The following is a 13,192-nucleotide window of genomic DNA, read 5'->3' on the forward strand; positions in this document are numbered from 1 at the left end:
CATACATAGATTTATTAGTAGGTATAATGTACGTTTGGTTGGTTTTTACTTCATATTTACGATTAATTTAAATATAAATGAAATATTATACTACTGTACACTATTAAATGATCTTATTTAATGGTCAGAAAACCAGTGTTCCATATATATACAAGTACAAGTATATACAAGTGTTCCACGTATATATTACTTTAAATTCCAACTTCGTCTTTCTAGGTCAGTAGTTTTGTCCTAAGATGCAGTAAAATCATTTCCGGAAAAGAGTTAATTAATATTTGACGGTTTTAACAACTCTATGTCGCTCATTGTATGTATGTGGAACACCTTTTTCCGATTATTGAAAATAACACAATAATACTACTTAATGAAAATATGATACTTACACCATCCTGTTTTTTAATTTTACTTGTGTACCTAGTTAATTTTTATAAGTTTTTATTAAACAGCATGCATCGGCATGATTGACAAGTGCGCTGTTGGTCCACCAAACGATGACTGACTGCACGATTGATGCTCTAGTTGCGATCCAATGCCTTAAAGGTTCGGATACTGTTTAGCATGGACCCGACGTTCATTTATTGGTAGGTCAATGCTGGTATCGCAGTTTTATGTAAGTTAATAGCACCTCAAGCTTGTCACTGTGTACTTTGGACCGTTCCCATCGTAAGCGGCATGGAGTTGGATTAAAGTCTTAAGTGTCAAGTTTGAAGTGCTTTTGATCAAGTCAAGAGCACATCAAGCTTGACACTTTGTACGTACTTTGGACCGTTCTTATTGCAAGCGGCATGGAGTTACATTTAAGCCTTTAGTGTCAAGCTTGATGTGCTCTTGACTTGAATGCACACTAATACAGGCGTTGATCTTCACGAAAAACCATCTAAAGGTGGTTTTCCACCGGCGAAGCGAGACGAGTAGAGGCGAGGCGAGACAAAACGAGACGAGGCGAGACATGGATTGAAATTTGTATGACAAAATTTCAATTCTCTTCTAGCCCGTCTCGGTGTAAATTGGTTGGATTGACGTGGATGAACTGAAATGGAATGAACTGTTTGTTGATTTAATATTGAACCTTATCGTTAACGGAACGGAAACACGATTTGTTTCTTCTTTAAAGCTCTGAGTGCACTGTAACTGTTATGGACAGGCGTGTAGCTTGCCATCACACGCACTACTTGTGGGTGGCTTTAATATCAATCATAGATCATACACTATATTTGAGAATATCAATCGCGAGATTGTGGGATACGTACGATTTGAGATTTAAAAACCAGTTGTTTTCATCTGGTTCTTTTTCCGTTAACATATACAATAATAATTTACGGGATATGTTACTTCAGTGGCAAATTCATCGTTTATCCTCGTCTCGTCTCGTGACGCCTCGCCAGTGGCAAACTACCTTATTAATCTCTTAATAGTCTGTGCGAAAAACTTTTCACAATCACAATTCATTCCACATTCCCATACAAATCACATTCCACATAATTTCACTGCCAACTTCTGTTTACGTGAATGTAGACGTTCGCAGCAAAAGTCAAATTTCAAGTGACACCTTCAAACAGCTGAAATTTGTGCAACTAGAAAGCATTTGTGCCAAATTTATTATCCTATCCTAATAAATCTTTGTAATTTGTGCTAAAGATTTGGGTAGTTTTGGTGGTCAAGGCCGATTGTAAAATTTATTATCAAAAGACATCCTGGAATTTATTTAAAAAAAATTTTGAAGTAACGCTATCCGAATATTCCGTTTAAAGAAATAATGGAAGATAAAGAAAATGAAAACGAAAACAAGCGACCTAAGGTATATTGGTTATAATTTCGTTTTGCATAATATATAATTTTGTTTACTATTATATCGTGTCATTTTTTATTTATTTTTTAGTACTCATTGTGATTTATCCGTGGTGAACCTCAAATTAATACATTTAATTAATTTAATTCGATAAACTCTTTTTAATTTATAAAATTCCGTCAAATAGTAAAAAATCCCATGTGGGTTTTTTAAAATTAACTTTAGGAAGGTTAATTAAATTATTATAGTGGAATAATTGACATGTGAGATTTATCTATTTGTTTTATCATTAAAAAGTAGATAAATAAATGATATTTACAATCATGATTAATTATTTTGCCTCCTGAGGCCTCATGTACCTCAAAATGTACCTACATAATATTTGAAGTGATACAAGCCCAAATAATATTATTCCTATGACTACGTAAACGCCAAATGAAAATATCACTTTCAAATTTAGCACTACATATTCCATGTGACTGTAGAGTATCTAGAAAATTTGTAGGATGCTGTTGAGGCTGTCCCACACACTGCGCGTCAGGGATGCTGTCTTTTTCAGGAGGATGATTTTGATTGATCTTAGGAGAGTAATTACGCAATATTTTTTGCATATTTAGGATCGCAGCCCGTCACCTGCCATTAAATCAACGGCTGTGGTCAAATATACTGCGTTCCAAAGTCCTGTTGGGTATTCTCGGCTGCAGTGCAACACAGACCTCAACCTGCCTCCATCCAACTGGGGTGCTGCCATTGACTCGTATGGTCTGAAGGAGATACTTACCAGCGAATCTGGCCTCTCAAGGTATCTCTGGCATCCAAACTATTCTAGTTTCACATAACTTTTCGCATTTCCGTTTTTTCTTTTCCACTTTAGTTTGATACTGCAATTTAAAAAATACTTTAACGGGTTAGATAGAAGATCAATATTTAGTAAGTTTAAGCAGTGATGTTCCAAATTGCAATATGGTAGTCTTCTTAACAAACATGGACAAGTTGCCAGTATCAGATGTTTTGCAAAATTAGGTACCTTAATAGTATACACATATAGGGTCTAATAGAAAATATTGTATATTTTGCCAAGAACTATTTAGCTACCAATCACAATCTTCCAAAATATCCTTTAATAACTTGCCATAATCTAAGTTCATATAAATTTTATTTGTCTAATTATTTATTATTACATTATCAATATGTCTTAGGGGAATCTGCCTCTGAATAACCAGTAGTTAAAAAGGCAGATTTCCTTTAGAAAAACATGTTAATAATAGCTTTTTATAATTAGTGATTATATTTAATGTTATATTCTTACAATATTTCAAACTACTTTATGTGGTATGACGTATTGTGTGCAGCTTCAGGATGGCGCACATGTTTCCCGACTGTGTGGGTGACGTGGACGTCATCTCCGGCGCTGAGTGCATCAAGAAGTTGCTCAAGCTTCCCTACCAGCCCAATGGCACTGTGAGTACCATAGCTCCTAAGATCTGCGAGACACGGAAACACATGATTAATCATATTGGTACGTTGGTTGAGTTTCGGGTGTTGTGCAGGGTAGGGAGATTTATTAGAGTTGCATAATATTGGAGGTGCAGTGTTGTATGTACGTGCTATAACATGCGAAATGTAACAAAAATATAACTGTGTAAGCTTAGCCCTTATTGATAAACGGTTACACTCTGAAGATAAGATAAAGTTTATAATAATCCATATTGAATGTAAATAATATGAGGATAAGTGCAATTGACCAACATTTTATTTATTTTTAAAATGTTTGTTATACCAGGTGAGCATGATGGTTCACCGCGTTGAGAACACTCTGCTGCTGGACGACTTTGACATTTACGATTGCCTCATGAAGTCGGAGTGGTCCTGGTTGAAAGATTTTTTTTATGAAAAAATCCTTAAGACTATGTCAGAACAGGTATTTATTATACTATTGCATATATTGTATGAACAGGAATGGTAATGATAAATAATTTTCGGCTTTAACGTATTTGGATGCTATTAAAATGATTTATACAATTTTATTTTCAGATGTTTGATAAAAATTGATAACCATAGTAGATCTTGTAGTTTTACGACATTTTTCTTACTACCACGAAGTTACATGAAAATGTAGTGGTAGATTATCATCAGCGATTACTTGAAAGAAAACAAAGACATACACTTATGTTGTTACCTATAATTTCGAATGTTTTAAAACATAATTCTAAATATTGCCTTGCTACAAAAGTATATTGGTTTTCCAAGTAATTCACAATTTTGCCGTTTCCGCATGCCAGGAACGCATGAGCCTAACACTAGCACCAACACCAAGTACAGCTTTGCAGCTGACGCACAAGTTCCTATCGCACAGCGTTACGGAACCTGTGCCGGCCAAGTGCGAACCATCTTTCCCCATCTGCCTCCCCGGTGAGTCCCGGGATATAGTTCAAATGTACCACTCCGAAGGTAAGAGAGAGTTTTTAAATATGTGATGTTTTTAAAACACTCTTCTGTTGCACTAAAAGCAGTTTCATACTATACAGAGTTCTTCTAAAAAAAAACCACAACATATTAACAATCACAGTACATTTTCATTCACAGCCTGACAATTAAAGCTACAACCTGACAAAAAATTTCATGACACTGGAAGCATTCAGGAGCAAAATATGTTAAAAACAAAATGTAAATGTTGTTTGTGCAACAGTCTTTTTGGAAATGGTGACAAAACTTATACATCAAATTTAGCTGAATATAAAAAATGATTCACCAACAAAAAAATTTTGATTTTCATTCATTTTGTAGCGACGTTCGTTTTGCAACGACGCGATCACTGATTTGCATGAAGACGAAAAACTTGTTTTTGTGTATTCATTGCTAACACTGTTTGATGTCGTTAATACTTAAAAATGTAAATACCGAGAGTATCATTGCAATTTTAACTAACACCCTATATGGTAAAATTATTTGTGTGCATGTTTTTAAATCGTAAAAGTATCTCATTAACCTTGACTTTACTTTCCAGGTCCAATTCTCCCAGACCCTGAGCAAGAGGCAAGAACCGAAGAGCCAACAAACGAAGAGCATCTTTACAATCGCAACGTTCTCTGGACATTCGAAGATATACAAATGCTGATAGGAAGCGATCTACCCATTTTTGGTGACAAAGATAGGCCATGTGTCTCACTTCGCCTTAGAGATGCAAGAGAACCTATCAATGTGCTGACTGGAATAGATTACTGGCTAGATAACTTAATGTGCAATGTACCTGAAGTGCTAATGTGTTATCATCTAGATGGTATAGTCCAGAAATATGAACCAATGAAAACAGAAGAGTTACCCACTATGGAAAACTCTAAGTTCTCACCAAAAGTTATAAGAAACGTTGCTCAGAACATTCTTTCTTTCCTGAAGTCGAAAGCTACAAAGGCAGGCCACACATATTGGTTGTTTAAGGGTCCACATGACGATGTTGTGAAGTTATATGACTTAACGTCATTATGTCCAGATAGTATGGATAATCCGTTTACGACACCAGTGGCAATGTTGCTATATAGAGTCGCAAGAAATATGAGAATGACGAATAGATCGAAATATGTAAAGGAGCTTTTGGAAAATGCAATTAAATTGTTAAAGGTGGAACGTCATCCGCAGATAGTAGCGTCATCGCATTATATGTTGGCTGACTTATATGTACCTGCTGCTACTGACCCAGCTTGCCCGGATTTTAAAGGTTAGATGCTTGTATAAGCAAACTCAAAATCATGAGAAAGCCCTTGAAACTCATAACAGATTTTGTTTGTTTTATTTAAATGAACAAACATTACAGTGTTTATCATTCTTTTTACTATAGTCTGTCTTTTTTGAAAATGGATTAAAATGACATTTGCGGGCTTGCAAGGTTTCATAAAATTTTAAATAGTCATGTAGTTGTTGTCGACAGTTTTATTGGTAGATTGTGAAAGAAAATAAAATTTTGTGAAACATTACTAAATTGTGAATGTTATGACGTTATAATGACTACTAATTGCGTTATTGCCATCTTTATTCTTATTTTGACAGTTGGCCACTTAAATAGTACCGAAATAAATTTTTATTCATATACATTTTAACAAAAATGAGCAAATTTGTATATTTAAATTGAATTAAAATGGAAAGCTTTAAAATACGTCTCTTTGTATTTATAGACGTCGTCGTCCTAAAAACAGTGTATGTATGAACTTACAAATATCGACATTTTAAATGAACCTGCGCTCAGTAATTGGACGACTGATAGGCCGAGGTCTATTTTTGGCTATTTATTCCATAAGACCAATATTCGGTCGATAATCGATAGAATATTTATCGACTTCAATTACTAGCTTCTTGCAAGCGGGCAATACTTATGGTATTTACTTTGGGGTACAATAAAGTGTTTCAATAAATAAATAAATAAACACTTTTGCGCAATGAACTGTCATTTTACTCCGTCTTCAAAAAAGATAAGACTATATTAAGTAAGTATAATAGCATAACGTATCGTACCATGAAACAGTTAGTTTATTTTAAAAAAACCATCTTTTCAGATGAAAGCTCAGGAGACGAGGAAGACGTGGAATTTCCTGACACGTGTGACGACGATCACGCCGACGGCAATATGAGTGAAAAGGACAGCACTACTGACAAAGAAGGCCTACCTTCCGATAAAGAAACTTTAGACTCCGATGCTAAGAGTGAAAAAGACAGCACTGGTAGCCGCGACCTGCGTGACAGTAAGACGGACAAGGATAGCGTTACTTGTAGTGATACATGTAAACGGGACGAAGCATCGTGTAGTGAAAAAACGGCTCATGCTTTAGCGGTTCAAATACAAGGGCTGTCGTTGAGAAATATTGGTGAACGAGTGCGAGATACTTGGGCGGTAAGAATTTCTTTTGTTATTGTTTAGTGTGTAACCAAAGCTCCAGATATCATGGTTTCTAATTTTCGTTTCCCATGTAACTCTCTGATTACCCATATACATTGAGTATTATCGTTTCTGCCGAAAGACGTCCATGGGTGGATGTCGTCATAACTACTGGTCTTGCGCTGTTTGTATTCAGTAGGTTGCCGCAACCTTCCCCAGTGGGTATGGGGAAATAAATTATTTAGGATTTTTTAAAGTTATTTATCATCATGAGTACAGTCAAGTGTACCAATACACGTCAGAGTTTGATTTTAGTAAGAAAGTTTTATTGAACCCTGTATCTAAAATGTTTAATAAACGCGCTATGTATCAAAGGCAAATCTAAAGTTATGAACGAAGCTTAGGGCGAATAAATATTTTTTGTGAACAATGTGGTTTGTAAGAGAAGGATAAATGTGACTGATGGCAGGTGATCTCGACGCCGGTAGGCACGTGATGCTTTTAAAAAATGAATTCAAACAAATTACAACTTACTAACTCCGATCATACCCTCAAGCTAATGGCAAATCGTCGCGATATGACGCTGCAGTCCTCCGATAAGGCTAAAGCCTACAGACAGCTAAATATACACGTATGGAAGTCCATGCGACATGATATACGGGTCTTTAATACCAATAATATTAAAGACACCATAGAGCGGAACAAGGCCTCCAAAGTGTTCGCAAGGGACATGTCTATTGGGCAAAGTCAGCTTACAAAGCTGAAGATGGAGGATGACAGTGTAGTAACGTCCAAGCCAGATGTACTGGGGGAGATCGATAGGTTTTATAGTCAGCTATATGCCTCGATTACTCAACCTGTTGCTGATTCTAAAGATTCTAGAGCCAAGCTCACCCGACACTATACTGAGGATATCCCGGACATCAGTCTGTACGAGATTAGGATGGCTCTGAAACATCTAAAAAAGAACAAGGCACCGTGTGAAGACGGAATTACATCCGAGCTTCTGAAAGCGGGTGGAACACCGGTACTATAAGAGTCCTTCAGGGGCTCTTTAATTCAGTCTTGCTCCAAGATTTTACGCCAGAAGCGTGCAATATAAGCGTGGTGATACTCTTCTTCAAAAAACGAGATAACACCCTATTGAAGAATTACAGGCCCATCTCGCTTCTAAGCTACGTTTTCACGAGTCATCACGAACCGTCTCGCGGGCAGATTCGATGACTTCTAGCCCCTCGAACAAGCCGGTTTCCGAAAGGGCTTCAGTACCATAGACCACATCCACACGCTGCGGCACACATATATACACAAGACTGAGGGGTATAACCTGCCAGTATGCTTAGCGTTTGTGGATTATGAGAAAGCCTTTGATTCGATCGAGATTTGGGCGGTGCTACAGTCTCTACAACGGTGCCACATTGACTATCAACATATCTAAATGCTGAAGTGTTTCTACAGAAACGCCACTATGTCGGTTCGACTCCAGGACCAGTGCACAAGGCTATCCAATTGCAAAGAGGAGTGCGACACGGAGACGTCATTTCTCCGAAACTTTTCACCACTGCATTGGAAGATGCCTTCATGTTATTGAACTGGAAAGGACTCCGCATCAACATCAATGGCGAGTACATCACTCACCTTCGATTTGCAGACGATATCATGGTCATGGCAGAATCGTTGGAAGAGCTTGGCACCATGCTTGATAACCTCAATAGAGTTTCCCAGCAGGTGGGTCTAAAAATGAACGTGGACAAGACGAAACTTATGTCGAATGTCCATGTCGTACCCACCCCTATAACAGTGGGAACCTCTACTCTCGAAGTTGTTGACGAATATGTCTGCCTTGGCCAAACCGTTCAATTAGGCAGGGCCAAATTCGAGAAAGAGGTCAATCGTCGAATCCGACTCGGTTGAGCAGTTTTCAGGAAGCTCCGGGACGTCTTCTCGTCCGCAATACCGCAGTCCTTGAAGACAAAAGTCTTCGAGCAGTGCGCGTTGCCAGCGATGATCTACGGCTCTGAGACGTGGTCGCTTACTATGGGCGTCATAAAAAAAGCTCAAAGTCACTCAATGAGCTATGGAGCGAACAATGCTCGGCATTTCTCTACGTGACCGAATCAGAAATGAGGAGATCCGTAAAAGAACGACAGTCACCGACATAGCTCGTAGAACTGACGGCCGTTGGGGCAGAAAGGTTCTTGAATGGAGACCACCAACTGGAAGGCGTTCAGTGGGACGGCCCCTTACAAGATGGACGGATGACCTGGTAAGGGCGGCGGGTAACCGATGAATGCACGTCTCGTCCGATCGGCTGGTCTGGAAATCTTTGGGGGAGGCCTATGTTCAGCGGCGGACGTCTTCCGGCTGACATGATGATGACAACTTACTAAATGATCATCCCTGTGACTCTTCATTTGACGTTTGTCAAAGGGATAAGGCAATGTCGATAGATTTTTAGTGTGTTTGATTTTTTAAATAAAAGGTCTCTCTTATAGTTTTATTTTTCTGACGTATTCTGAATGATGTATCTGTGTGAAGTATTTTATTGAAGGCATAAACTACACAACTGTAATTGAAAAGTCATTTCAATTGATATTTTAGTAAATTTCTAAAAACATTTATCATTTAAATTTTTATTGAATTGTTATTCAATTATTTTTTATGTGAAATTACTCAATTACTTTGTTATAATTATTAATACTATTACGGGGGAAGTTCTAAATAAAAGAAGGAAGTACCCTTTTGTAAACAAATTTATTTGGCCGCGGTTCGTTTAAAACCCAACGGTTATTCACTTCACGTTTTGCCCTTCTACGACCAGCAGCTGGTACTCCCCTGGCTATTCCGCCGAAGTAACGTTCGGGGTTGGATGAACCGGAACAGGACTGGATCCGTTCGCCGAAATGAAGTCCGGGGTGCGGGTTAACAGCCGTCCGCCGAATAGACGTCCGGGGTACGGTGTCGATCTCTGGGCTCAGGCCAGCCGAAGCGGAGAACGGTAATAAAGTACCGGGAACCTCGGACCCTGGAATACCCATTGGTCCAGTTAGCAATTGTCCACGGTTTGCTCCCCTGACCGTGACATCGGCAGTGAACAAAGAAGTGGGAAAAGCACCATATTACGTATGCAGTGTTGCGTGATTGTCACAATCAGAACGGAGTTAACATGGAAATTACAAAACTACACAAAACATTTCAAATTACAAAAATAGACAAACATTACAAAATAAAAAAACCGGTACGACTACAATTTAAATAAGCGTTACTAGAAAGCATAATAGGCAAAAGAAAGATACCTGTTCAACACTTACCAAACAAGTGGGTTTAAAAACAATTACTTTAAATTACAAAAATAAATGTAAGTACACGCGGAGACCGCATACGAAAACGCTATTATTAAAGAAATGTGCGTGCGTCTCTCGCTAAGATAGATTTCGGAGTCGCCGTCGTCCAAGCGGTAGCGGGACAGTGGCTTGGCTGATACCCCGCAAGGGGGGCGAGGAACTGAACCAGTTGTCGCCTATAAAAAATGGCTCGCGCGCATTCCTCGCTCGATATCCCTAACTATACGTTCCACTGCTGGACACGAGACTCCTTCGAATACATCTTTCTTTACAATAAATAAAACAAATAAAATATTATTAATTTACAACGTTACAATACAAAGATCGAACACTGAAAAAATTTCTTCGATCCAGCCAGATTCGAACCGACGACGTCTTCTAGCAAACCGTCACAGATGCAATGTATGCAAAAAAAGTAATGACACTGACACGTCAATTCATTGCCTGTGATTAAAATGTATACTTTAAGAATGAAAACACGCACTATACATTTATTAATTAAATAATACAAAAAAGTCGATATGCCTCATCTCTAGCAAATGCAATGTAATGAGCTAACCTTTGCACATTGTCTAAAAAAATAATGTTTTAAAAATAGTTTATGAAACATGTATAATTAGTGTATGTCATTAACTCATTACTAGGTCATGTTTTGTAGATTTCATGAACTGTCACAGGGATCATCCTAGTTAATTTTTAGTGTAACTATCTTAATTTCCGTCCCACATGTAATACTTTATACAATTTTAACAATGTTTTTGAGCTATTGTATGTGACTACAATCATTACCTGAAATGAGATTATCAGAGCGAAAGTTGTGTAACCCAGATTTAGTTTTTTTCTACAATATTATTTGAAATTATGCTAAAGTACATAATTATTATGTATTTGAATGATGTTTTCATGTATAGAAAATATTAGTAATTATACATTGATCTTAAATGATTACTGTAAACAGTTTGGCTAATTTGAAACACATCATTATTTTTATATCAATTTCATGGGGTTACACCTTTACGTACCTTTTTGTTACACTTTTTATAACTTTACAATTTTACTAACGCATATACGATGCATGCCACAATGTTGCGCCTCAAAAACATGTGAAAAAGTTGTTAATTTCTTCGTAAGAAGTCGCCTTTTCGAAGTGAAATGTAAGCAATATTTGTGTCGATCATTATAAAAATAGTGTATGTCCATATTTTAAAACACATATTTGCTTAATAGTATCACATTTAGTCATAGCTTTCATTATAAAAGTAAAATAACTCAAATAATTTCACTAACATCCTGTAGATGGCATTACTAGTTTTTTGCTAACAGCTCATTATATCAACATTTAATTACTAGGACATAATTCACTTTTACAATGAACTACACATTTATCGATTTTGTGACTAACATAAATAAATATAAAAGCACAGTTTGGACGTGTGACGGGTGTGACTTTGTATTCCAAGTATTCAACATTATTTGTATATCATTTAGGATCAAAAACGCAAATCGCGCCGCGGTAAAGGTCTTGGCGTGGAACCGCCCGACCGCTGCGGGCGCGCCTTGCAGCATGCCTTGAGAGGGCTTCAAGCCTTACATAACATCACATATGACAAGTGCAGAGTAAGTACTGTAACAATAATGGTACTAGAAACTTAATTAAGTTCCAGAACAAACACGCTGATTCCTAATGATTTTGGTAAAACGATGGTCGGAATAGGAGATAAATGTCTACATTATACGAGTAGATACAAGGAGTGACATAAAAAAATCACCTAATATTAATTAGCCCCCAGCGGTCATTACACGGACCCCTTAGGGGTCCATGGACCACAGGTTAAGAAACCCTGGTCTAAAGTCTCACGAACCCAATGTTAATTCGAGCTTATATGTCTTCGAAGTGTTTTGAAACATTCATCTGAAAACGTCAAATTCTGCATTACAATGTAATCGGAAAATGAAACTAATTTTATGGATCTGAACTGCGTATGCTTGTTTTTTTCAAACAAACCAACGTTTTGGGACCTTTACTTCTTCCAGATAATTTCATTAATTAAAATTCACTTTGTATGAGTAGCAATTGGGAAAACCTAAGAACTCGAGAATTACAATAAATAATGCCCAAAAATGCGTGCTTATGGGACCTTATGTCTATTCTCTATTTTGCTTTGAAGTCTAGAACCAGTAGTTATATTTGCTGGTGAAATTACAAGCGCATGTAACCTGTTAACTTATGTCTCAGGGTGGCTGGTGATTTAAAGTTCTAAGTGACACTGCAACTGCTGGCCCACGACCTGTTTGTCCTGTTACTTGGTACAATTAAAAAAATATATATAACATGTAATTTATTAGGAAGAAGAACGTGAACGGCTGAGACAGCAAATCATCATAGAAGAGAAACACCCTAAAATGGCGAATCCGTACGAACCAATCAAAATGAACTACGAGCCCATAACAAAACCGCAAGAATCCAAAGAACACGTATCACGAAGCAGGCGCAGAAAAAAAGAACGGAAAAACACAGAAAAAACAGATAAACTCGAATCGGAAAACTACTTAATTGAACACACAAGATATGTAGATAAAAACGCAATTTTAATTAGAAAAGAAAATAAAAAGTTTCCAACCTGGCAGGAACCGAATCGTGACGACAACTTTGCATGGAAGTTGCATTTAAAAACGCTCCTTTATGAGAAGATATGCTTAGCATATGCGACTCTGGCTGAATATAGTTATGCGAATGAACAGTTTGGATTTTCCTTGAAGTATATTGACATGGCGAGTAAATGTCAGAAACTTTTGAGTAATATGATTATTAAGAGTCGCGTTGTTGATGCGAGCTGTCTTATTGGGAGAGTTGGTAAGTAGCTATGTGATTTCGATTTTAATATTCCTCATACTTCCTTTGCCTAATTGATCTAAAAAGTTTCAACAAATACCGTGGGTATTATGATGTACTAAGGGCGCAAGGAACTTTTCGTAGATTTTTCAGGGGAGTGTTTTGAGTTTTACGACTCCATACTACCTCAGCTTGAATTCAATTTTTTCCCATACTAATACGGTTCTGACATTGGCTTTATTTCAGAATTAATTTTTTTACAAACAAAATTAAAGCCGTTTATAAAATGTATGTCGTATAGTATACGTGTTCTATTAGGGGTTAAAGTATGAAATTGCCGTTTTATTGCAATAGGTTCT

The 13,192-nt window shown here is 37.2% G+C and overlaps 1 protein-coding gene across 2 annotated transcripts in view; it reads left to right on the plus strand.

Annotated features, from left to right (window-relative positions):
• The first annotated feature begins 1,688 nt into the window (after nt 1–1,688).
• LOC113232404 (erythroid differentiation-related factor 1) overlaps nt 1,689–13,192 on the plus strand; it is a 22,602-nt gene continuing 11,098 nt past the window's right edge. Inside the window, exons 1-9 of one of the 2 annotated variants that reach the window (XM_026467111.1) lie at nt 1,689–1,798; nt 2,407–2,591; nt 3,142–3,250; nt 3,573–3,710; nt 4,072–4,201; nt 4,797–5,504; nt 6,337–6,671; nt 11,489–11,617; nt 12,347–12,854. In XM_026467111.1, coding sequence (XP_026322896.1) covers nt 1,757–1,798; nt 2,407–2,591; nt 3,142–3,250; nt 3,573–3,710; nt 4,072–4,201; nt 4,797–5,504; nt 6,337–6,671; nt 11,489–11,617; nt 12,347–12,854 — 2,284 coding nt within the window. In that variant the 5' untranslated portion in view covers nt 1,689–1,756. Of the gene's footprint in view, nt 1,799–2,406; nt 2,592–3,141; nt 3,251–3,572; nt 3,711–4,071; nt 4,241–4,796; nt 5,505–6,336; nt 6,672–11,488; nt 11,618–12,346; nt 12,855–13,192 lie in introns of both variants that reach the window. The other variant, XM_026467110.1, reaches the window with a different exon arrangement.

This window comes from Hyposmocoma kahamanoa, unplaced genomic scaffold (assembly GCF_003589595.1).
Source record: "Hyposmocoma kahamanoa isolate Upper Pololo Valley unplaced genomic scaffold, ASM358959v1 76, whole genome shotgun sequence".
NCBI lineage: Eukaryota > Metazoa > Arthropoda > Insecta > Lepidoptera > Cosmopterigidae > Hyposmocoma > Hyposmocoma kahamanoa.